The 25,817-nt window shown below is 43.4% G+C and overlaps 2 protein-coding genes across 2 annotated transcripts in view; both read left to right on the top strand.

The window, feature by feature from the left end:
* The window catches only part of LOC147973942 (uncharacterized), a 47,631-nt gene extending 36,862 nt beyond the window's left edge, over positions 1 to 10,769 (top strand). Inside the window, exons 6-8 of the mRNA XM_087524847.1 lie at positions 9,206 to 10,097; positions 10,187 to 10,381; positions 10,485 to 10,769. Of these exons, the coding sequence (XP_087380973.1) occupies positions 9,206 to 10,097; positions 10,187 to 10,381; positions 10,485 to 10,769 (1,372 nt within the window). The remainder of the gene's footprint in view (positions 1 to 9,205; positions 10,098 to 10,186; positions 10,382 to 10,484) is intronic.
* Positions 10,770 to 14,144: 3,375 nt separating this feature from the next.
* Positions 14,145 to 19,386, top strand: LOC125507610 (ABC transporter A family member 7). Its single transcript, XM_048672141.2, has 18 exons — positions 14,145 to 14,317; positions 14,507 to 14,891; positions 14,987 to 15,069; positions 15,158 to 15,302; positions 15,860 to 15,985; positions 16,063 to 16,187; positions 16,279 to 16,437; positions 16,518 to 16,680; positions 16,761 to 16,886; positions 16,973 to 17,056; positions 17,145 to 17,509; positions 17,621 to 17,821; positions 17,917 to 18,026; positions 18,124 to 18,208; positions 18,375 to 18,503; positions 18,586 to 18,691; positions 18,766 to 18,854; positions 18,954 to 19,386. Exons 1-18 carry the CDS (start codon positions 14,243 to 14,245, stop codon positions 19,251 to 19,253), a joined length of 2,856 nt encoding a protein of 951 aa, XP_048528098.2. The 5' UTR covers positions 14,145 to 14,242; the 3' UTR covers positions 19,254 to 19,386.
* Positions 19,387 to 25,817: the final 6,431 nt, after the last annotated feature.

The following is a 25,817-nucleotide window of genomic DNA, read 5'->3' as shown; positions in this document are numbered from 1 at the left end:
AAAACTGCAGCCATATGTGAACACTATAAAAGACTGACATTAGAAATCTATGCCTCTCTGTCAAGAATATCTAATCACCATTCCATGGTTGCAATCCCCATATTCTGTTTCCTTCCTTGCATTGAGAAAAATTATTAGAACAAGCTAATCTCAATTAATTTAAGCTAGGCATGGTGATTTTTCACCATCCAAATAGCCAATTTGAGAGATAGATGGCATATGCTTCCTTTAGCGTTGTCAAATCAGAACGTAGTCCCACTAAACATCTATTGGCTCCAGTGTTTTCCCTTCTTCCTCACCAAAACATGAACAAGAAAGCACAAGCATCAATGCTCACAAATCTTGCCGGTAGCACCAGAGAAGACATCGCCGTGGCCGTGCTTGCTAGCATGACGGCTGTTAGACTTAATCTTGATTCATCGATCTGCATGTGTGTTTTGAGTCTGCATGTAGTTTTTTGAACATCAGTAGAGGCACTATACGCGCATACACTCACCCCTATGAACGCATACATGTACACCCTACCCCTATGAGTCTCTCTAACCATCCAACCACAGGTTGGTTCGCGAGTCTGTATGTAGTTTAGGCTAAGATGTTGTGTGATGCGGCCGACACGGCGCATGAAACAGCAAGGCACGTAGGAGGCTGGAGCTTTGACCGGAAGATGCCAAGAAAATAGGTGCATTAGTTTGCATGGATATGTTTGTTAGCCGCTGCCGCCGGCCGTGCAGATCACGTAGCTAGCGATCCGATGGGGTCATGTACTAGTACGTGGGTTAGTGGTCATCGCGGTGGCTGATTAGGCCATGTACAATGCAAGGTGTTTAGGGAAGGTGTTTAAAAAAATAAATCAGGCTACCGATATTTATTTGTACAGGATAGACACTTAACTAAGCGTTTTTCTATAGAAATAGGCATCGGTGTTTTTGAAAAACTTGATTTATTTTTCTAAACACCTTTCTAAGCATCTTTCATTGTACAAGGCCTTAGTATGAGCATGTTGTACTGGTTGTTTAAGTTGAGTAAGTGAATGAAGGCCGTGAGGGCTGAGGCAGAAAAGATGTAGTACCTGTGGTTGCCAAGGAAGAGTACCCCTCGGAAAAGCTAGTTGGTTTTCTTCCTTGGTATATATGCGTATGTGTGTGTAGAGTTTCACCTGTGTGTGTGTTCTTGTGAGAAACTCAAGAGAGAGTTGAGAGGAGAGGAAGAAGAAGCGGTGCCGCGAGAGGCGGCGCCAATAGCGGCAACCAGAAATAAGGCCGCACAGGTGACCAAGGGCTCGCATGAACAGATTGGCGAACATCCATCTCACACGACCTCCACCTCCGTCGCATGAACAGCGACCGATGCAAGGAAGACCGGCCTATCGCTCCTACTGGTGATGGTGACGGCGAGCCTACCACTCACCTCCGACTGCTCTGACCAACCGAGCCCTGGGCTGACGACGAGCAACATCCGTCAGGCATATGCTACTTGAGGGCCAACGAGACCATCATCTCCCTGCACGCCGGCCGCCATCGCTTTGTTGGCGAGCCTCAACCCGATTCAGGGCGTGAGGGTGGGTCACGCGCCAGCTAGTCGGGTTGGACGTGACACGGAGCCAACCAACGCAGTTGCAGCAGGCCGACGTCATCTCGGCGTTGCTTCACCTTGTGGGAGATGAGAGGGCGGCGGCAGCAGAGAACCAGAGGAACTGGCTTCAGCGAGGGAAGAGGAAGGAGGTGGGTTTACCTTCATGGGGAAGGGAAAAGTAGTTTCTGGGGGGAGGTGCTATGTGGCCACGGTTCTCCTCTCAACCTATGACGGGTGGCCATTTGAGAATGACCAAAACGAGGTGCTCAACTCGCTTGTCTGGTAGCTCGCGGACATGGACAACACCATCGACCGCCCCTTCCGCGATGCTTATTGGGTTTGATAGTAGTCTATAGCCCGCGGCTGTTGCCTCTGTGTTTTCTAGGCAAGTGGAAGGGCAGAACGACTCCGACGATGTACGTCTGCGAGTGTTAAAAAAGTTAAAGATTTCGGGTGTCACAAAGAGAACAAATAATAGATTGAAGTTTATTTTCATAAAAATATGTAAGAAGAAAATAAAAAGGAAACAAAGTGCACAAACACAACGTTTAATGTCTACTACAACAAGTTGTGCCCAACTTCGACGAGGGAGGGGCGATGACGGTGGCACGCCTTCAGCTTGCTTGAGTACTTGTAGTCATCGCTAGGTGGTCAACGGATCTGGATATAATTTTCTTATTTCCAATGTTCGTTGTACTGCCGTGATTGAAGATGAATAGGTTGAAAGTTTTTTTAAAGGTTTTTTTTAATGTTGGTAGATTCTACCAAATTCATTGATGAGAGAAAAAAGAAGGTTCAATGTCATGACTTTGAGCGGTAGATGCAGTATGTCTAATCGCGTGAATATTCGTGACTCATCAGCCGATGGAAATCGACCCGAACTCTGGCCCGTGTTCCTCGATCCCTAGTCCAGGGCCGGTCCTGACGATTCGGGGGCCCGGGGCGAAACTAAAACCTGGGGCCCTTTAATATGAACATAGAAATAAATCATGTATTTTCCTTGGCTCTTGAACATCCTTAATTACCTAATAGTATATGTGTAAATATCTTATAGAGCTAGCTCATTACTATTACTAGATGAAACCCCGCGCCTTGCTGCGCGATGTTTGGTTAATAATTTTTAAGAGATTGTATGAAGTGCAAAAATGAGATTATTTTGACAATATCAAGTACGTTGCTATCTTGTGCAATCAAAACTAAAGTATAGCTCCTGGACGAACAACAAAATTAGTTGTTTACAAAGCTCAAAAAAATAGTTGCGTCTATAATGATCAAACAGAGTTTCTTGTTGTGCAATTTCCCCCTGAAATATATGTAAACCAAATCCATACATAAAATCACTGGCCATAAACTATTTCTTGCTTATCTGGTTTTGGCTCAATAGTACAACAACTTAATCGAAAAAGAACTTGGCAAATCAATTTCCTTTTGCTTGGACTCAAATAAGCCAAATATCTTGATAACATGAATACCAAAAGAGAAACTATAGCCCTGTACTGGATTTAGCATGGAAACATAACTTGAAAGGACAAACATAATCTGCAGGTTGCGAAACAAATACTCAATGATACCTCACTTCCTACGAGACTGAGTACAACATGAAGTGACTACTACCTACAAATCTTTGCAAGTGGTGATTTAAGACACCATCAGACTAAAAACCTATATCATTTTAGTAGCTCAATGATACCTAGTTACAAATCCTACTAACAACAATGGAGATTGCAAATTATTTGCAAGCATCATTATCAGAAGATAATGAACTGAGATACCTAGTTACAAATTATTTGCAGGTACAGCTAACATTGTGAAGACATAACATCTAAAACTCCCTCCCTCCTGAAAGAACATATATATCAAGTCAAATTAAGAAGTATTTTATGAAACGGAATAGAATGGGAAACATGCTTAACAAAAGTAAATAGCATAATTCTTCCAATAAAAATAATCCATTAAGAGGGCTTCAGAGTTCAGAATAACATACCTCTCAAAGCTATTTAAACATGCTTAGTATTTCGAAAACCAACCATGTATAGAAAAATCCTTAAACTATTATATCTCACAATATAAACTTCACAATGTTTATGAATATAGATGAATCTTCAGGATATACATGATAATCTGATTTTTTTTAAGTACAGGCATGTTCATATGTGACATGAATCGCCCTTCCTGTATTTCTACCAAAAAAAAAGGGTGGAAGAAATAATGGTAAAATAGCTAAGGCCATAGGTGCATATGCTGATTTTGTCTAATGAGAAGAAGAAAACCGAACCCATGCCCTCGAACGTGACCTTGGTCCCCTTCTTCTACCCAGGCTTGGTCTGCGTTCAACCTGTCAGTCAGGAACCAAATCATGTAGGTGATGGTCGCTGATCAGTACCGTAATGTGAGCTTGATAATGCGATCAGGTGGTACAAATAGTGTAACTGTCTCCTGTATCAGCTCGGCCACACATGCAGGCAACACACATGAATTACGCACCACCTAATGCCCTGAACCTGAAGGACCACACCACACATTTTGACTAGTAATAGTATCTACGACGTACCTCTTATTACCTGCCCAATGCAAGAATCTTCTTCCGATTAAATGTTGACACATTTCTTCTTCGGTACAACCCCATAAACACATTGAGGGACCAGATCTGCTCATATCTCTTCATAAGAAATGGTAGGATGGTCATTTTATAAAGTATATCACCCCGACCATACACAATGCAGTAAACTGGGCCGGCCCATCAACGACCTATCTCTGTAAAGTTGTTCATTTCTTCTTCGATACAACCCCCTAAACACATTGAGGGACCAGATCTGCTCATACCTCTTCATAAGAAATGGTAGGATGGTCATTTTATAAAGTACATCACCCCGACCATACACAACGCGGTAAACTGGGCCGGCCCATCAACGACCTATCTCTGTAAAAGTTGTTTTGTAGCGAAAAACAGTGAAAAAATACTACAAAAAATTTGCTTACGCCAGGAATCGAACATGAACCTCCCGTAAAGGAACAAACGAGCCAAACCACTACGATAAGCCAGTTTCCTTGGCTAAATAAATACGCGGAGATTTAAGAACTATGAGCAGTGGAAATTTGAACATGACCTTTTTTAAACGCGTTTTTTTTCAAAATTGTAAAGAAAATTATGAAAGTGGAAACTCAAACAATTATTTCACCGAGAAAACTCTAGAAAATGCAAGAATTGCTGGAAACTCAAACAACTTGGCATAGTACTTTGAATTGGTCATACAAGGCTATGAACAAAAACAGACTCTCAAACAGACAATTTTGGCCTACTCGAACTTCCTCCATTGAACATGGTCTATTTTTCTACATGCATGAACTAACCCCAACTGTCGCAAGTAGGTGGCCATGCCCCATGGTAATCATCTATGCCATGTTTGAATGAATTTGGACACCGTATGCAAGTTGTCTCATGTCCGGCCATTTATTATCGTAAACTTCGGAAAAATGCAAGAATTGTTGAAAACTGACGCATGCTGCCTTGAATTAGTCATACAATACCAAGGAAAAAATTGGAGCCATTTTAGAGATGTTGAGAAACGAACTGCTCCCAAATGGACCCTTCTCACCTACCATGAACACAGACAAATTTTTCACATGCATGAAATGACCCCAATTTTTGCAAGCAAGTGAGATTGCCCATGGTAGACATCCATGACAGGTTTGAACGAATTTTGACACCATATGCAAGTTGTGTCACGTCCGACCATTTATTGGCCATTTTCCACAAAAGAAACTCTAGAAAATGAAAGAATTACCAAAAACTCAAAAAACTTAGGCATGGTTCCTTGAATTGGTCATGGAGGTCCATTAAAAAAATTGGGGTCATTTAAGGGATGTCGAGTAACAAGCTGCTCCCAAACGAACCCTTCTGGCCTACCCCAACACTCTTCGTTGACACATGGTATTTTATTGGAAATCTCAGGATGGACCCCACTTTTGCTAGCAAGTCTGCCATCCTGCATCTGCATCATCGTCAGTCATGCTCTCCTATGCGATGGCCCAAAGCCCCCTCCCCACGCGTTGGTTTTGCCTTCCACAAAAATTGTGCTGCCATCGCCGTACGCGAGAGGGCGGCGGCGGCAGCAAGCAGCCGACAGCTTCATCATGTGTCCTCCTCCTTCCACCCCGTTGCAGAAGTCTTAATGTTTCCGTCCCTACTTCCTCCACAACATAGACAATCCTAACTCGACGGAAAAGGTAGACGTGCCAGAGTGGTTCCAGCGCATGATGTAGGAAGCTCATCATGTTTACCGCGCTCCAGCGCCGAGGTGGACGGTGGCCGTTGGATATGGAGAGGAGGACAAGGGATAGGATGTGCGCAAGTGTGAATGCCACAAAATTAGAACATATGACCTTTTGGGAGGGGGTGTGCAAAAAAGTAGTCACATCGAAGTAGTCAACCTCCCACCCCATGCAAGTCAAAACTGATGCACCATGGATAGGACTGCGAGCAACACACTTGGCAAAAATTTTGGACCCATATATGAATTTTCATAGTATTCAGACTAATATGACACACACCAAATTTTTTTGAGACTTATGGTGTATTTTACTCTTAAGAAAATGTTGCCGTTTACAAAAAGAATCACAATTTAAAAAATGTTCTAGTTTACAAAAATTTCTCACAAAATCAAAAAAGTACATTTTTTCCAAAGTTTATTCACATATTCAAAAGATGTCTGTGCAGTTTCAAATAACGTTCGCACTTTCAAATATTTTTTGGAATTTAAAAAATGGTCCTGCTTTCAAAAAAATTTCATGAATTCAGGAAAAAAATGAGGAATTTCAATAAACCTTGTTTCAATTTTTTGTTCGACTTGTTGAAAAAATGTTTGAAAATTCCAGTTGTTGTTTGTGCTTTTAAAAAATTGTTGGTTTTCAAACTTTTGTTCGTACTTCTCAATAAATTTTCATGTCTTATCATTCTGAAGAATCTTTTAAGGACACAAACATTTTTCAAAATTTCATTTACTTTTTTCTGAAAATGTGATTTATTTTTCAATTTATGTACAAAATTGGGAAAAACGAACATTGTATGAAATTTTGAACAAAATTAGAAGCATTCAAATTTTATTGAAAATAAAAAAACTTGAAATAGGAAAAAGAAACAAAAAATAAAAGAAAAAAAGAAAACTAAACAGGGGGGACACTAAACAGGTTGCTGTGATCATTCTGATAGCTAGCATTTCATTATTGTACACCGAACTCTATCAGGTGGACTGGCTAGCGATCAGAGCTTACCACACTGAGGTGCTTGGTTCCAACCGTTGTGCTCCTCATTTTCTTACGGGTGTTTATTTTCACAGGCTCTCCCTGTGCGGGATCAGTCAAACAGTGCGCGCGCGCCTCCCCTCGTATTGGGGCATCGAACGCATGTATAGGTGAGGTGTGAAAAGACCATACTGCCCCTTTATACGTTCTAGGAGGGGGTTGTATCGAAGCGGGACTCATGTTGACATCGTCCAAAATACCATGACGAAATTTTTAAACAAAACGCCTTCAGCAAAGATCTCTCCCACCTTATCAAACTCTAGATTATTAAGATTCAACACCTGGCAAATTTTGGATCAAATCTTCCAACGATGCAGCAAAAACAAATACCATTTCCCCCTCACCTTTTCGGCAGAGCTTGGTTGCAAAAAAGGGGTCATCCATCCTTGCAGCGGTGGCAGGGGTCACATGTCGTCGCACTGGGCCGTGCGCCGCCGCTGTCGTCGGCAGCCATGCCGCGGGACTGGCCTCGTCGGGAGCAATGAAGGGCCGAGTGCCGCCAGGCCATGCGCCACGCGCCGTGAGCGGCCATGGACATGGACGTGGGCCATCTGAGCCGCGGACACGGGCAGAGGCATAGGGGCCAATTGCCGTAGACCATACCGCGTAGATGTTGCCGCCGCTGCCGTCGGCAGCCGTGTGGCTGGTGGATACGCCGGAGGGCACCGCGTTGACGCACGCCAGGAGCGCAACAATGTTGCTGTCGGGCTGCGCTTCGTGTGGAGGTGGGCGTCGTCGACAGTGGGATGTCTCCGGCCATGTCCCTCGTGTCAAACTGGAACGCCAGCGTTGTTACTGGTCCTGTGTGATGGAGAACCGCTTGGGAAGGGGAGGGAAGGAGATTCGCTAATGCATTGATGCTTTGGGTGGGGAGACGGGGAATAGAGGATGAGATAATGGATGCGTCTGAGGACGTGGAAACTGAAGAGGTGCGAAGAGACAGAGCGATGGGCTTCGGTTGGGCTTCTTACCTGTTGACGTCTTCACTTCTCAGACAATCGAATCACAGGAAAAAATATGATTTTTTTGCTGACATGGTGAGCTGCATGATCAAAATAATGAAAAATAACTGATGATGTGGCAAGGCCGCTGAGGTGAATAGGCTGCATGTCAAGAGAAATATGTTAGTGGGGATAAATTATTTAGGTATTATAAATTAGGTAACTATACAAGCATAGCTTGGATTCTCCGTTTAATTTGAACTCCAAAGCACATCATATAAGAATTTCTAGGCTACAAATCATGATTCATTTCACAAAATGAAGAAAACAAGCAAATAAGGATATTCAACATGAAGTTATCAATGTCTTTCATGTTTCTTTTTTTTGCGGAAGTCAATGTCTTTCATGTTGTAATAAGAAACTGGTCATGCCTGAATATAGACTAGTTCTTGCGAAATAGAAATATGCTAAAAGTCGCAAAAACAACATCTGCTCAACTTTGAAAATACTTGTACAACAACACCGTTCCGGTGATACCTCAGCAACCATTAATCCAAACTGAGCAAATTGGGTTGGATTGGAATGCAATCCACAACATTTACAAAGTTGATTTTTGTGTCATCTTGAAACTAAGCACGGATAGTGCAGTTTTCAACACACTAATCCTATCCAATGATGGGATTATCAAAAACAATTTTCTGCATCGATTTCAATTAACAAACAGCAAATTTAGGAACTAGGGACTATCAGAGGGGCTACCTTTGAGCTGTAGAACATGGATATAAAAATCAACTGGTAGATTCTGATCCAATCTAAGCAGGCCTTTCCGGTGTTGTCCCTTGCGCCTGGCTGCTGCTGCGCATGAAGGTGATAAGGCGAGGCGAGGGCGCGAGACCAGACGGCGATCAGGTGATGGCAAGGGCGCTCGGCATGAAGCGGAATTCGTTCCCTCGATCGCCGGCGTCCGTGCGTGATACATCGCCCCACCTCGATCTGATCTGAGCTAATCGATCAGCCATGGTTCGTGCGTTTTTGTTTCCGAGAAAAATCGTGCGTACATGCATGGTTACCTAGCCCAGCAATCCACTTGGGCCATACGAAGCCGTACACGCAAAAGGCCTGATGCCGTTATATGAGACTCAATCCCAGTCGCTTTTTTCCGGTAGAATCCCTGGGCTACTTGCATACCTGAATACCTGAGAGGGGGCCCCTAAATCTTGGGGGCCCGGGGCGGCCGCCCCCCCTGCCCCCCCTCAGGGCCGGCCCTGCCCTAGTCTAGGGCCCGGCCTCGATCGTGTCGTCCCCAAACCCAAGCCTCTCTCTGTCTCTCTCTCTCTCTGTTGCCCCGTATGCAATTGCATCGCACTTCCCGGTGAGCCATGGACGAGAAGAGCGGAGCAGCCGACCGCATCAGCCCTCTCGCGGACGATCGATCTGCTCCACCTGGTCCTCCGGCGCCTCCGCTGTGCACGCGCCGCCGCGCGCACCAGCATCCTCTCCCGCCGGTGGCGCCAAGTCTATTCCGGCCTCCCCGAGGCCGTCGTCGACGTCACCCTCCACGACGTCCCGCTCGGCGCGCTCGAGGCCGCGCTCCGCCGCGCCGCCGGGCCCAGGGTGCGCCTCCTTGACATCCGTGTCCCCGGCGGGCCGCAAGACCGCAGCACGCCCCAGTTCGTCGCCGCCGCCATGGTCTCCTCTGTGCTCCGCGCCGCCGCGGATCTCGCGCCGGTGGAGCTCCGCTTCACCCTCTCGCAGTACGTGGACTGGGCGCGGGGCCCTTCCGTCGTAGAGCTGCCCCGCTTCCTCCGCGCCACCTCGATCAAACTGCATGGGCGGTTGCTGGACCTCCGCTTAGCCGACTCCGCGGAGCTCCCGTTGCTGGAGAGACTGGCCCTCTCCGGCTGCAACCTTGATCTCCCCGCCTTGATCCCCTGCTGCCCGCACCTGCACGTGCTCACGGTGGACGACTTCACCGTCCAATCGACGTCGATGCGGAAGCTCCTCGTGAAGCGCATAAAGGCATGGAGGGACCGGGATGGCCGTTTAGACGCAGCCATGCTTAAGCAGTTTACGACACGGTCCATGCTGCATGGCGGCGGCGAGGTTAGGAGCACCATCTTGGCACCAATGGTGGAGAAGGTCCGGTGCGGGCGCTCGTCTCCAAAGGTGGTTCATGGTCTTGGTCTTTGGGGCCTCGTAGAGGTAAGCTTAGAGTCGCCGGAGAGACACGGAGAGGAGGTGCTGGCTCGCGTTGAGGTCTTGTCACTACACGTCTGTGCCCAAGTATGCCCTCTGTACGTCCTGCTCAGTCTACCACATCCGTCCAACTAAATTGAACATATTTATGATGTCTTGCGGAACCGATTTTGCAGGGTTCATTTAGGTTTGAAGAAAAAGATTTCCGCTTTGGGGCAGAGATAGATAATCATTTGGTCACCCACTTCTCTACTTTGAACCTACATCTCACAACAAGAGGGCATGTGTTTGGAGCATTCGTGTTGCGTCTGCTTGGAATGTACCACCTTAGAGATGTACGGAAGCTTAAGATTCTCCTACCGAGATCAGAGGTAATTTATCGTTGTGCATATGTATATATACACTACGTGTTCAACAAACTTCTACGCGGAGCATCTATATATAATACATTGATGTGATTCATATTTGTTTTAGGTGAAAGAAGCATGCCCACCGAATTGTTCTTGTGATGACCCAAAGGGCTGGAGAACCCAAACTGTCTCGTTGAATCTTAAAGAGGTGAAAATCGAAGGCTTTAAAGGGAAGGATCATGAGTTTGATTTCTTGAAAGTGGTATTTAGATGCTCGCCAATGCTTAAAAGAGTGACTGTAAGGCTGCCAGATCAGGACATGCCAAGTGATGATTGGTGCATGAAAATACACAACATCTTTAGGGAGTATCCATTTGTGGAAGGCAACATTGATCTTGTTTCTGGTTAGCATGGTTTTGCACGATCCCATGATTAGCATATTCCTAGATGGAACAATTACATTTATCTTAAGCATGTTTAGCATATTCCTAGATGGAACAACTACTTTTATATTTGTATACATGCCTGTTGAATCTTACACTCATGCTTGATATATTGAATGCACTCACAAAGCTACAATACGGTTTAATGAAATGGTGCAAATACATGCTCAAGGGTAAGACAAGGCAGTGATGTAGTAGTTGTTTACATTGTATGGAAAGCCAAATTATTTTTAATAGTAACACTTGGTGATTTTCTCAAAAGCTCACCATAGTCTTGGAGTTGCCCCACTTCCAGCCTCCTACCTCTATGGAGCGGTGCACGGAGCCACACCTCCTCCTAGCCCACTTGTGGGCCAACACTGGGTCCCTCTTGCTCGAGTGTTTGTCCCTCTTCGATGCCACCGCCCTAATCGCTGTCGCGTATCATACGAAAACACATATTCAATAAAAACTTCATGGAGACCATATTTTAAAGTTTTGAAAAATCTTTTAAAAAAATGAGATGTTAAGAGGGTGATGCCTTATTGTCACGCAAAAATTTAAGTTGAAACACATTAAGAGATGTGAGCTATGAAAAAGACAAATTCATCACTGAATAGTGACATTATTCTTCAACACTATTCAAGGCTCATTTTGTCTTTTTTCGTAGCTCACATCTTGTAATGTGTTTCAACTTGAAATTTTGCGTGGCAATCAAACACCATTCTCTTCATATCCCGTATTTTCTTTTAGATTTTTTGAAAACTTCAAAACGTCTTTTTCTTATGGTTTTCACCGGTTTTCATCGAATGTTGGTTTCCGTATTATATTCTCCCATCGCTGTCTGCTGGCTGCGCGAGCTCATGGTGTCCACCGGTGCAGGTGTGTCAGGTGCTACCAACACCAACATCCCCTTATTGTCGCTGCAGGGTCTCATTGTTGTGGATGGAATAATAACAATAGGACCTACCATCTCTACCTTATGCCCCCTGTGCTTAAGCGATGGAAACTAGTCCTGACCTGACGACAACTCACGGAGATGGTGTGGAGTTTGTGGCAAATTTCTTTACATTTATTAGTGACACAACCACAATTCATGATATTTAGTGGCAGGCTCCGAATATCAGAATACCTCGCCGATTTATTTTTCTGCATTCAGTTAGTTTTTTAAACTCAGTTTGGGACAATTTTTCAATGTCATAGTGTATCCTACTCTCTCCTTCCATCAGAAACTTAAACTACTACTATGGTCTTTGAGCCAGCCCCGTATGCACGTGGACATGATCTTCCTTGATGCGCGTATCGTGGTGCTGACTCAGAACCGCCTGCATGCACGACTTGCGATTTGTGTAAACCCATCATAACGTATCATGGCCGTCAGTCAGCTACTCCTTGTTACGGTCAACTCTACGATAGCCAAGCAACTTCCACATGAACGATCTTAGCTATACTTAACATAAGATATAGTCAAAGCTTTGTAATTAAATTGCTCAACTCTTAGTTCAAGGAATATCGATCTTCCCATCACGTGAAGCAAATTTTGATTCTTTTCTTGGACGAGAAACAGCTAGGAGCTGATTTCATTGATGTAGAGAAAGTTACAAAAGCATGGATTTAAAAAATATAAAAAGTGGAAAAGACACGAGTATCAACCTTTACGCTGCTTGTCGTCGTGCCAATGCATCAGCTTTCTCTCTCTTGTTTGCCAATAGACGCTTGAAAGGTACTGCACGAGTCTCTAAAACGTCTTACGTTTAAGTACAGATAGAGTACCACAATACCGTCCTTCTTCGCCTTAGGCTTGAATCAGGGTGGTTTGCACTGGAAGGGAATCTCAACCGCCCACCCTCAAACCGCCCCATTCGTCATCCGAACCGTATAATACTGACGTATTTTGTCATCTAACGCGGTCCTGTATCCGTTCATTGGTCGGTCTGAACGTCTCTTTTTTTTGCAAACCAGAAGCAAACCAGGGAAGGGAGGGGGCATTGCTGGCGTCCGGACATTTGACATGCACACGTCCGACAACCCTAGCTCACCAAAAGCCCTCTCCCCCACCCACAACCTTTCCCGTCCGAAGCGGTCAGCGCCGCATTCATGTCAGCCCAGAGCGAGCACGGCCTCCACTGGAGCTGGTAGAAGCGGCGTGTCGGCCCAGAGCGCCGCCTGCGCCGCCTCTTGGTGCACGCGCCTTCTCTCCGCATTCAAACGACACCCGTCCGTCTACCTCCGTCCATTAAACATATGCGGTTGATGAGGAACCTACTCTGGCGCCTGCATGCGAACACCACCCGTCTGTTCGTCTGCCGACCACAATTAACCACCCTGCCGCTTGGCCTGGCATCCCCCGCTATTTAAATTCCAGGCCCGGCAATAGCCGCATCCAACCTCCTTCACTCCCTATCTCCTCTCGGCACCACACCCGTCATGGCCTCGAGTTTCGAAGTCCCATGGGAGAGCATCTCGGACGAACAGAAGAAGGAGATCGCTGGCATTGCTGCCGACCCGCAGGCGGGCAGACGGACGAGATCTCCGGAGGCGAGTGGTGCAGACGAGCCAATGAAAGACGCGGCCGACGACGAGTCGGAACCACCGGCCCATGATGGCATGACCATGGGCGAAGCGTGGACACACTTACCGACAAAGTGTCTGAAGAGTGGGAGGCTGCATTCCGACATGTGCAGCCCAACCGGAGGTACAATCTCCGCCTTCTCGACAAGCACTGACGCGTGGATGAGCAACTTGCTGGCACAGGCATCATGGCGGATGTGGATGTGGACGAGCAGGAGGCGCTGCTTGTGTCCTACCACGCCGCTTGCGATATCCGCCGCGAGTGATGGTGGCACCATGTCTTGCAGGTGCCCTCTATGCCGAGATCGACGAGGCGGAGTAATTTTACGACGGCAAGGGCATCGTCGCCACCTCCACGGCTGCCGTGCCTCGCCGCCATGACAACGAAGCCGACACGTCCACGGGCGGCGCCAATACCGAGGAAAAGTAAAACATGGGAGGCCGTTAGCTCATGGGTCCCACGGAGGCCACTACTCGTTCACAAAGTGTTTAGTTGAAATATGTCAAAAAAAGTAATGCATGTGCTCCACTTTAGATGAAAATCATCTGATTTTGCGTAAAAATTATCCAAGTTTGAATGAAATTCGCGCAATTTTGCATCAATTTTTTATTTTTGTTAAATCCAGTTTAAAATGTCTGTGAATATTTACGGTTACGATTGGATGATCAGCTTCTCGTATCACTGTTAGCTGAATTGGTCCCCATCCGTATACATGGCGCCCACGTGGGTTGTGAGCAACTTGGCAAGTCAAACAATAGCCGACGACTTTAGCTCCTACAACCACAATGGTGGAGCAGAGTTGGCGGGAGGGAGGCGGAACCCAAGGTCGAAGAGGACGACCAAGAGCAGCTGAGCTTTGTCTTCTCCTCCGAATCCAGCATTCCAGCAATGGACGGCTCGAGGGGCCCCGCCGGCTTCGCCACGCAGGCCAACGCCCTCCTCCGCAAGAACCTCTGCTTCCAGGTCCGTCCGTCCGTCCGTCCACGAGATTCTTCTCTTCGCCCTCTGCTTCTTCTTGCTCTGTTTCTTGCTCTGCTTGCCGTCGTCGATGCGGCTGTGCGTCCACTCCATGAATGAACGCGCTCCCTTTCCATGGCAAGAAGAACAAGAGCGACATTTGATCTGCCGTCTTGATTGCCGCTGCTCTTACAGAAGCGGAACGTGAAGACGAACGTCTGCATCACCGTCTTCCCGACCCTACTCTGCGTGCTGCTGCTGGTGATGCAGGGCGTCATCAACCGCGAGATCGGCAAGCCGGAGTACCGCTGCGGCTGCGCGTGCGTCGACACGGCCGCCGACGGGAGCTGCCGGAGGACCGAGTGCGGCGTCCAGTACTCCACGCAGGACCAGGTCGCCACCTGCCCGGTCCCCAGCCCGCCGCGGTGGCCGGCCGTGCTCCAGCTGCCCCCGCCCGAGTCCAGGGCCGTCGGGACCGCCTCCCAGCCGCTCGACGGTTTGCCTAGCCCGGCTTGCCGGGACACCCGCTCTTGCCCCGCCGCGTTCCTCGTCACCGGAAGCAACCGCTCGCTCGCCCAAAGTATGTATGCTCTCTATATCATGGTACATTAGCTAGGTATAGGAGATGACATGTTTGTGCATCTGAATGTTGGTGCTCCATGCCTCCATTGACAGGTCTTTCGGGTCAACTGTTCCCTGCTCTGACTTCGCCTTTGAATTTCACTGACTATCTACATACACTCTCCAAGATTGTTCCTGTAAGTTTCTTTAAAACCTATTTGCGCAACTAGCTGATTATGCAGTTGTTAATGTACGGAGTTTTTTTGTTGGATCTGTTTGTCTCAGGGCTCTGAAGTGCCGGCGTCGTTTAGACAGTTTTTAGAGCCAGCGTTTACTCCAGGGAATACTCTGTATATTGTTCAACCTCGGTGTAGGTCCAATTTCTCGCAAACAGTTTCAGTCGATGCTGGGCCGAAACCCCTTAAACTCAGTAAGTAGCATTCTTCATTTGTTGAAATCCTCATTGCATTGACGATGTATTGCGTCGCGTGTTGGTTATGATGAAGCAAGGAGAAAACCATGAGCATTTGAGGAGAATTACTACTTCGATTACTAATTCATCTTTGTAAGCTTTAATTGTCTTAACAATAGCATGCTTGACCACATTCATAATATTGGACCTTCTACAGTGGTAATGTTAGTGTGTGCTTCATCTTCAGCTTTTTTATTTGACTGTCTTATGTTAATATTAGGAAAGAAGGAACAGATCAGCTGATCCGGTCTCATCAAGTATTTAGATGGGACTGGAATTTGAACTATTTCTTCGAGACAAGAGGATATACGTTAATATATGTTAGCAGGAATTTTTTCTTTTGTTACTGAAATCCTGGACACTTCCATATTTAGCTATCGAAGTTTTCTTTTTGTGCTTTTGCATTCCGAGAATATGCATATACAGGAGACTCTGTTTTTTCATACGTTCTGTGCCCCTTGTATACCTAATGACCTACTAATATTTCCATTCCCAATGTTCTTTTGGATCTCTAGATGTAGACTGCATTCAAGGTTTATCGTTATGGCGTGAAAGCGCATCAGTTATCAATGACGAACTATTTAAGGGTTATAGGCAACAAAGAGAAAGTGGAGGAGGGAAGGCGAATGAGTTTGCTGCAGGTATCCACTGATCTAGTTCAGTGAAGGGTTTGAATTGATTTCTTTTTATTCGGTGTATAACTTGTTCTTCTTCACAGGTTACAACTTCCTGAGTACAAATACAGATAGTCTTGATATTAGTATTTGGTTCAACTCTACATATAACAACAATACCGGAGTTTTTGAAATGGCATTATTACGAGTACCACGCTTGGTTAACATGGTATGCCCTCTTAATTACTGGGTGACTTCATGTTAAGTGAACTTCATTTGTATTTCAGCTATTATTTTGAGGTGTGCTGTTTTTCATATAGGTGTCCAACGCATACATCAAGTTTCTCAGAGGAAGTGGAGCAGAAATGCTGCTTGAATATGTTAAAGATATGCCTAAAGTAGGATCAGAACTTAAACTTGACCTGTCTTCTCTTCTTGGTGCGCTATTCTTCACATGGATCATTGAGCTACTGTTTCCAGTGAGTATGAGGCACAACCTTTTGCAAGAAAGTTCACAAAAATGGATAAAGTGAATGAGTTGGTACAATACTTTTTACAGGTTATACTAACATATCTCGTGTATGAGAAGCAACAAAAGCTGAAAATTATGATGAAGATGCATGGTTTGAAGGCCGGTCCTTACTGGATGATAACTTATACTTACTTCTTTGCTCTATCAGCTCTCTATATGATACTATTTGTCACTTTTGGCTCCTTGATAGGTAATTATTTTGAAAATCATCAAGAAATTGCATGTGTTTTGCATAATTGACTCTCCTTGAAATGGTTTTACTCTGTACAGGTCTGGGTTTCTTTACAACAAATAATTACAGCCTTCAGATTGTTTTCTACTTCATCTACATAAATCTGCAGATTGCTCTCGCATTTTTCGCAGCATCGTTCTTTTCTTCTGTCAAAATAGCCACAGGTCCGTCACTAAGATTTGTTATATCGAAAGTGAGTAAGTTGTGCTTATAATACATATGTAACTGATTTGAAATTACGGTGCTGCAGTGGTTGGTTACATCTATGTATTTGGTTCTGGTTTACTAGGGGCATTTCTTCTGCGCTTTTTTATCCAGGATAATAGTTTCCCGAGTAAGTTACTTTCTCATTTATGTATGTTTTACAAAAACTAATTTTAGATCAAATGCTTGACAAGTTTTATTGTTCCACATAATTAAAGAGGGTTGGATAGTGGTGATGGAGATTATCCCTGGATATTCACTTTACAGAGGGTTATACGAGCTTGGTCAATATGCATTCATTGGAACTGCAATGGGAACCGATGGTATGACGTGGACTAGTTTGAGTGACCCTGTCAATGGAATGCGTACTGTATTGATTATCATGGTTGTTGAATGGGCAATACTTCTCCCATTGGCATTTTATTTGGATCAAGTCTCATTACTGGGTGGTGGACTCCGAAAAAGGTTGTTAATCTTGTTGAAATGCTTTAAGAAGCGAGCTGCATCATTCCGGATGTATAGCTTTGGTCGGATAGGATCTAAAGTAATAGTTGAAATGGAGAACCCCGACGCGACTCAGGAAGTAAGTTATATACTCCCTTGCGTATTTCTGAAAGATACCTATTCATTCTTTATAGAAGAAGACCCTGGCAGCATATGTGTTTATTGACAATCCATTTGTTATTATGTTCAGAGAGAGGCCGTTGAGCAGCTTCTGCTGGAACCCAATGCAAATTATGCTATTATATGTGATAACCTAAAGAAGGTTTACCATGGAAGGGATGGAAATCCTGACAAGCTTGCAGTTCGTGGGTTGTCTCTTGCCCTCCCGAAAGGCCAATGTTTTGGGATGCTTGGCCCAAATGGGGCTGGGAAAACATCCTTCATTAGTATGGTATGGTGGCAAGAAATATAGTACATTTCATTTTTCGACAAAGTTAACCAACATGTTCATTCCTTGCGGATATATTTTCAATTTTTCCTCCACAGATGATTGGGCTCGTTCCACCTACGTCTGGCACTGCTTATGTCCATGGAATGGATATACGTACTGATATGAACGAAATATACACAAATATGGGTGTCTGCCCACAACATGAGTAGGGCCTTTATCTTAAATTAATCTGATGTTTTTTTTTGTTGTATAGATGTCCTGCACACTATGCTGCCCGAATGCTAATGCTTTTTGAAATATAGCTTACTTTGGGAAACATTGACGGGAAAAGAGCATCTGTTGTTTTATGGAAGACTAAAAAATCTTAAAGGCGCTGAATTGCTGAAGGTATAGTTCTGCATTTTTTGTATGTTTGCACCAGTATCTATTATTGTTTACCTGATTGTGAAACACAGTGTTATATGTGCACTGTTTCTGCCATTTGGCAACAGTTCAGATCATAATATGCATGAATGGATCAGTATTTGAAACGTAAAATATTTTGGGCTGTCAGGCAACTGATGATTCTCTGAAGAGTGTTAACCTATTCCGTGGTGGTGTCGGTCATAAGCAAGTGGGGAAGTACAGTGGGGGCATGAAACGGAGGCTTAGTGTCGCAATCTCCTTAATTGGAGATCCCAAGGTACTGACCTGATTGCTGTTATGTTTTGATGTACAAAATATTATGGAACCTTCAACTGATATTTGCATACACATAATTTTAGGTTGTCTTCATGGATGAGCCGAGCACTGGACTAGATCCAGCATCAAGAAATAGCCTGTGGAGTGTTGTGAAGGAAGCGAAGAAAAACCGTGCCATCATTCTTACAAGTATTCTACTTCCCTAATCTTCTCTTGATTGCTTCCATAGATACATTGTGAATTATCACGTATGTTTTTGACAGCACATTCAATGGAAGAGGCAGAGGTACTATGTGATAGACTCAGTATTTTTGTTGATGGTGGTTTCCAATGCATTGGAAATCCGAAAGAGGTAAATTACTTATTCACTTGTATGGCACACATAAGTACATTTTTTGTACAGTCCTACTTTATTGAACATTTACCATTTTTTTCGCTCCAATGTTCTCAGCTAAAAGCAAGATATGGGGGTACCTATGTCCTCACAATCACAACATCTCCGGAACATGAGCAGGAGGTTGAACAACTGGTTCACCGTTTATCGCCAAATGCGAACAGGATATATCACATATCTGGAACACAGAAATTTGAGCTGCCAAAGCAGGAGGTGAAGATAGCAAGCGTCTTCCATGAAGTTGAGAGTGCAAAATGCCGTTTTAGCATACACGCTTGGGGGCTCGCTGACACCACCTTGGAAGATGTCTTCATCAAGGTTGCCCAGAGAGCACAAGCCTTTAGTGTGAATGCGTAACTAGTATATCTGATTAATAGGTTATTGTTCTTTCCATTTGTGATAAATATATGGTGTATAATTCTTGTTTGAACTCGCTGTAACTTTTGTTTATTATAATACTTGAGTTGTAAATTAGTATTGTAAAGTTGTATATCTCAAATTGACTTTGACTTTTGCAAATACAACGTACCATGTATATTTATCTGTGGTTTCGCATGTGCTTTTAGTTGAGGTCCTGCAACATTAAAAAAACAGACACAAAAAGCGTCCGGCTTTGAATTAACAAAGCCATCAACCAGCCATGGATTATACAAGGCCACAAAGAAGTAGTCGGCTGAAAGATACATGGGGCTGATAGAGCAGCTTACATCGCAACATACACAACATGCTAAAGGAAACAAAGAGAAAGAACATATTGCAAATGTGCATGCCCACTACACTCGAGGACTTAAAAAGACTAAACAAAAGTGGCATCCATGATCAGCCGATAGCCACGAGAAGAGGGGACACAACTCCTTCCTTCTCTAATCCGAAGAGGGACCCTACCCACTCGTCCTAGCTCGAAGGACACCACACGTTCGGTAAGAAGAGGAGCTCACCCGAGAGCTAGGCAAGGAGCTGGTTACAAGCCCACTTGGAGACAACACAGGGCACGACCCGCTCGAAGCATGAAGCACACCACATAGCCAAATTTGCCGCCATCCTCCGACATCATAGCAAAGGGGAAAGTTGTTGGGGGTAGGCGAAGACGAAATGCAACTCCGATGCCAAGGATATAGCACGGTCACATCTATAAAAGGTGAGCCATTGCGAAGAATAAATCTGTCGCTTGCCAGCATGGCCAAGTGATACGTCTCCAACGTATCTATAATTTTTGATTGCTCCATGCTATATTATCTACTGTTTTGGATGTTTATGGGCTTTATTATACACTTTTATATCATTTTTGGGACTAACCTATTAACCCAGAGCCCAGTGCCAGTTTCTGTTTTACCTTGTTTTAGAGTATCGCAGAAAAGGAAAATCAAACGGAGTCCAATTGACCTGAAACTTCACGGAACTTATTTTTGGATCAGAAGAAGCCCAGAAGACTTGGAGTGCATGTTAGGGGACCTTCGAGGAGGCCACGAGGTAGGGGGGCGCGCCCTCCACCCTCGTGGGCCCCTCGTGGCCCCCTGACGTACTTCTTCCGCCTATATATCTCCATATAACCTAAAAACATCCGAGAGCACAATAGATCGGGAGTTCCGCCGCCAGAAGCCTCCGTAGCCACCGAAAACCAATCTAGACCCGTTCTGGCACCCTGCGGAGGGGGCAACCCCTCTCCGGTGGCCATCTTCATCATCCCGGTGCTCTCCATGACGAGGAGGGAGTAGTTTTCCCTCGGGGCTGAGGGTATGTACCAGTAGCTATGTGTTTGATCTCTCTCTCTCTCTCTCTCTCTCTCTCTCTCTCGTGTTCTTGAGATGATACGATCTTGATGTATCGCGAGCTTTGCTATTATATTTGGATCGTATGATGTTTCTTCCCCCCTCTACTCTCTTGTAATGGATTGAGTTTCCCCTTTGAAGTTATCTTATCGGATTGAGTCTTTAAAGATTTGAGAACACTTGATGTATGTCTTGCCGTGCGTATCTGTGGTGACAATGGGGGATATCACGTGATTCATTTGATGTATGTTTTGGTGATCAACTTGCGGGTTCCGCCCATGAACCTATGCATAGGGGTTGGCCCACGTTTTCGTCGTGATTCTCCGGTAAAACTTTGGGGCACTCTTTGAGGTCCTTTGTGTTGGTTGAATAGATGAATATGAGATTGTGTGATGCATATCGTATAATCATAACCACGAATACTTGAGGTGACATTGGAGTATCTAGGTGACATTAGGGTTTTGGTTGATTTGTGTCTTAAGGTGTTATTCTAGTACAAACTCTAGGGCTGTTTGTGACACTTATAGGAATAGCCCAACGGATTGATTGGACAGAATAACTTTGAGGTGGTTTCGTACCCTACCATAATCTCTTCGTTTGTTCTCCGCTATTAGTGACTTTGGAGTGACTCTTTGTTGCATGTTGAGGGATAGTTATATGATCCAATTATGTTATTATTGTTGAGGGAACTTGCACTAGCGAAAGTATGAACCCTAGGCCTTGTTTCAACGCATTGCAATACCGTTTACGCTCACTTTTACCATTAGTTACCTTGCTGTTTTTATATTTTCAGATTACAAAAACTATGATCTACCATCCATATACCACTTGTATCACCATCTCTTCGCCGAACTAGTGCACCTATACAATTTACCATTGTATTGGGTGTGTTGGGGACACAAGAGACTCTTTGTTATTTGGTTGCAGGGTTGCTTGAGAGAGACCATCTTCATCCAACGCCTCCTACGGATTGATAAACCTTAGGTCATCCACTTGAGGGAAATTTGCTACTGTCCTACAAACCTCTGCACTTGGAGGCCCAACAACGTCTACAAGAAGAAGGTTGTGTAGTAGACATCAAGCTCTTTTCTGGCGTCATTGCCGGGGAGGTGAGTGCTTGAAGGTATATGTTCAGATCTTGCAATCGAGTCTTTTAGTTTCTTGTTTTATCACTAGTTTAGTTTATAAATTTACAAAAAAAATAATGGAATTGAGTTTGTCTCATACGCTTCATCTTTTTAATATCTTTCGTGAGTACGATGGAAAGGATAATTGTGCTCAAGTGCTAGAAGAAGAAATCTATAAAATGTTTGGCACTAAATATTTGAATGATGAGCATGATTGCAATGTTGTTAGTATGAATTCCTTGAATATCCATGATGCTAATGATATGCAAAGCCACAAGCTTGGGGAAGCTATGTTTGATGAAGATGATATTTTTTATCCCACAAGTTTTGATGAGCAAATTTATTATGATGAAATCATGCCTCCTATCTATGATGATTATTGTGATGACACGTATGCTTTAAAAAATAATGATAACCATGAAACTTGTCATCTTGATCTTAATTTTCAATCACATGATAGTTATTTTGTTGAGTTTGCTCCCACTATTATTCATGAGAAGAATTTTGCTTATGTGGAGAGTAATAAAATTTATATGCTTGTAGATCATGAAAATAATGTTTTAGGTGCTGGTTATATTGTTGAATTCATTCATGATGCTAATGAAAATTATTATGAGGGAGGAACATATGCTTGTAGGAATTGCAATAATATCAAGTTTCCCCTCTATGTGCTTAAAATTTTGAAGTTATGCTTGTTTTACCTTCCTATGCAAGTTGATTCTTGTTCCCACAAGTTGTTTGCTCACAAAATCCCTATTCATAGGAAGTATGTTAGACTTAAATGTGCTAGTCATATTCTTAATTATGCTCTCTTTGTGTTTCAATTCTTATCTTATATGTGAGCATCATTGAAATCATCATGCCTAGCTAGGGGCGTTAAACGATAGCGCTTGTTGGGAGGCAACCCAACTTTATTTTTGTTCCTTGCCTTTTGTTCCTTTTTAGTAATAAATAATTCATCTAGCCTCTGTTTAGATGTGGTTTTATGCTTTTAATTAGTGTTTGTGCCAAGTAGAACCTTTGGGAAGACTTGGGGAAAGTCTTGTTGATCTTGCTGTAAAAAACAGAAACTTTAGCGCTCACGAGAATTGCTGCCATTTTTATTTGGAAAGTGATATTTAGTTAATTCGTTTTTAATATGATTAATAGATAAATTACTCAGGTCAAGAAATTTATTTGAGAATTTTATGAGTTCCAGAAGTATACGTTTGATCCAGATTACTACAGACTGTTCTGGTTTTGACAGATTCTGTTTTTCATGTGTTGTTTACTTATTTTGATGAATCTATGGCTAGTAAAATAGTTTATAAACCATAGAGAAGTTGGAATACAGTAGATATTACACCAATATGAATTTATAATGAGTTCATTACAGTACCTTATGATGGTGATTTATTTTCTTATACTAACAGAGCTTACGAGTTTTCTGATAAGTTTTGTGTTGTGAAGTTTTCAAGTTTTGGGTAAGGATTCGATGGACTATGCAATAAGGAGTGGCAAGAGCCTAAGCTTGGGGATGCCCAAGGCACCCCAAGGTAATATTCAAGGATAGCCAAGAGCCTAAGCTTGGGGATGCCCCGGAATGCATCCCCTCTTTCGTCTTCGTTCATCGGCAACTTTACTTGAAGCTATATTTTTATTCACCACATGATATGTGTTTTGCTTGGAGCGTCAATTTATTTTGTTAAGATTTGCTTGCTTTTATTTATAACAATGTTTGGCATCTTTCATTTCAATAAAAGTGGCATTGGTAGCCTTTAATATGCCAATTTTAGAAGTCCACACGTTGCTGTTTGAAAACAGAAAGTTTACCGCTGTTGCAATAATTCCCTAGAAAATTCAGAATGTGATAAAATGTTGAAACCTTTTGCATATTAAGATATGATAAATTTACTACAGTGGGAATTTCCTTTAATAATTTTTCGAGCTAAGGAAGTATGGATGTTGCTGCATTCTTTACAGACTGTCCTGTTTAGGCAGATTGCTGTTATGTTTGCATTGTTTGCGTATGTTTGCTTCTTTAATGATTCTATTTGAGGATATGAATATTAAATATGCAGAGGCATTTAGTATGCAATGTTGAATAATAATTTTAGTGATTTGCTACAGTAGAGTATTATAAGGTTTTTGCAATGGTTTATACTAACTTATCTCACGAGTCCTTGTTGAGTTTTGTGTGGATGAAGATTTTGACATTTAGGGAGACCATGATATGAGAGGAATTAAGGAGACACAAAAGCTCAAGCTTGGGGATGCCCAAGGCATCCCAAAATAATATTTCAAGAAGTATCAAGCATCTAAGCTTGGGGATGCCCCGGTTGGCATCCCACCTTTCTTCTTCAACAACTATCGGTTAGTTTTGGTTGATCCTAAGTTTTTGCTTCTTCACATGATGTTTGTCATTCTTAGAATTTTATTTCATTATGTTTTGCTTGCTGTTTGAATAAAATACCAAGATCTGAAAATCTTAAATGTTAGAGAGTCTTCACATAGTTGCATAATTATTCAACTACTCATTGATCTTCACTTATATCTTTCGGAGTAGTTTGTCGTTTGCTCTAGTGCTTCACTTATATCTTTTTAGAGCATGGTGGTGGTATTATAGAAATAGATGAACTCTCATGCTTCACTTATACCATTTTGAGAGTTTTAAATAGCATGGTAATTTGCTTAAATAATCCTAATATGCTAGGCATCCAAGAATAGTAAAAACTTTCATATAGAGTATTGAATACTAAGAGAAGTTTGATGCTTGATGATTGTTTTGAGATATGGAGATGGTGATATTAGAGTCATGCTAGTTGATTAGTTGTGAAGTTGAGAAATACTTGTGTTGAAGTTTGTGATTCCCGTAGCATGCACGTATGGTGAACCGTTATGTGATGAAGTCGGAGCATGATTTATTTATTGATTGCCTTCCTTATGAGTGGCAGTCGGGGGCGAGCGATGGTCTTTTCCTACCAATCTATCCCCCAAGGAGCATGCGCGTAATACTTTGTTTCGATAACTAATAGATTTTTGCAATAAGTATGTGAGTTATTTATGACTAATGTTGAGTCCATGGATTATACGCACTCTCACCATTCCACCATTGCTAGCCTCTCTAGTACCGCGCAACTTTCGCCGGTACCATAAACCCACCACATACCTTCCTTAAAACAGCCACCATACCTACCTATTATGGCATTTCCATAGCCATCCCGAGATATATTGCCATGCAACTTTCCACCATTCCGTTTGTTATGACACGCTTCATCATTGTCATATTGCTTGCATGATCATGTAGTTGACATCGTATTTGTGGCAAAGCCACCGTTCATAATTCTTTCATACATGCACTCATGCATCATTGCACATCCCGGTACACCGCCAGAGGCATTCATATAGAGTCATATCTTGTTCTAAGTATCGAGTTGTAATTCTTGAGTTGTAAGTAAATAAAAGTGTGATGATCATCATTATTAGAGCATTGTCCCGGTGAGGAAAGGATGATGGAGACTATGATTCTCCCACAAGTCGGGATGAGACTCCGGACGAAAATAATAAATAAAAGAGGCCAAAGAAGCCCAAATAAAAAAAAGAGAAAAGAGGCCATAAAAAAGAGAAAGGCCCAAATAAAAAAAGAAATGAGAGAAAAAGAGAGAAGGGGCAATGCTACTACCCTTTTACCACACTTGTGCTTCAAAGTAGCACCATGATCTTCATGATAGAGAGTCTCCTATGTTATCACTTTCATATGCTAGTGGGAATCTTTCATTATAGAACTTGGCTTGTATATTCCAATGATGTGCTTCCTCAAAATGCCCTAGGTCTTCGTGAGCAAGCGAGTTGGATGCACACCCACTAGTTTCTTTTGTTGAGCTTTCGTACATTTATAGCTATAGTGCATCCGTTGCCATGGCAATCCCTACTCACTCACATTGATATCTATTGATGAGCATCTCCATAGCCCATTGATACGCCTAGTTGATGTGAGACTATCTTCTCCTTTTTGTCTTCTCCACAACCACCACTCTATTCCACCT

Source organism: Triticum urartu, chromosome 5A (genome assembly GCF_056163025.1).
Source record: "Triticum urartu cultivar PI428250 chromosome 5A, HENAU_Tu73, whole genome shotgun sequence".
Classification (NCBI taxonomy): Eukaryota; Viridiplantae; Streptophyta; class Magnoliopsida; order Poales; family Poaceae; genus Triticum; species Triticum urartu.
Note: the sequence above shows the minus strand (reverse complement) of the source record. Positions and strands in the feature narration are given on the sequence as shown.

Bases quoted from the DNA above. Each gene is read 5' to 3' on its own strand.
- LOC125507610 (XM_048672141.2), top strand. From the start codon at position 14,243: ATGGACGGCTCGAGGGGCCCCGCCGGCTTCGCCACGCAGGCCAACGCC. The intron at 14,892-14,986 runs GTATGTATGCTC...CTCCATTGACAG, and splicing joins CAACCGCTCGCTCGCCCAAA to GTCTTTCGGGTCAACTGTTC. The intron at 18,692-18,765 runs GTATTCTACTTC...TGTTTTTGACAG, and splicing joins CCGTGCCATCATTCTTACAA to CACATTCAATGGAAGAGGCA.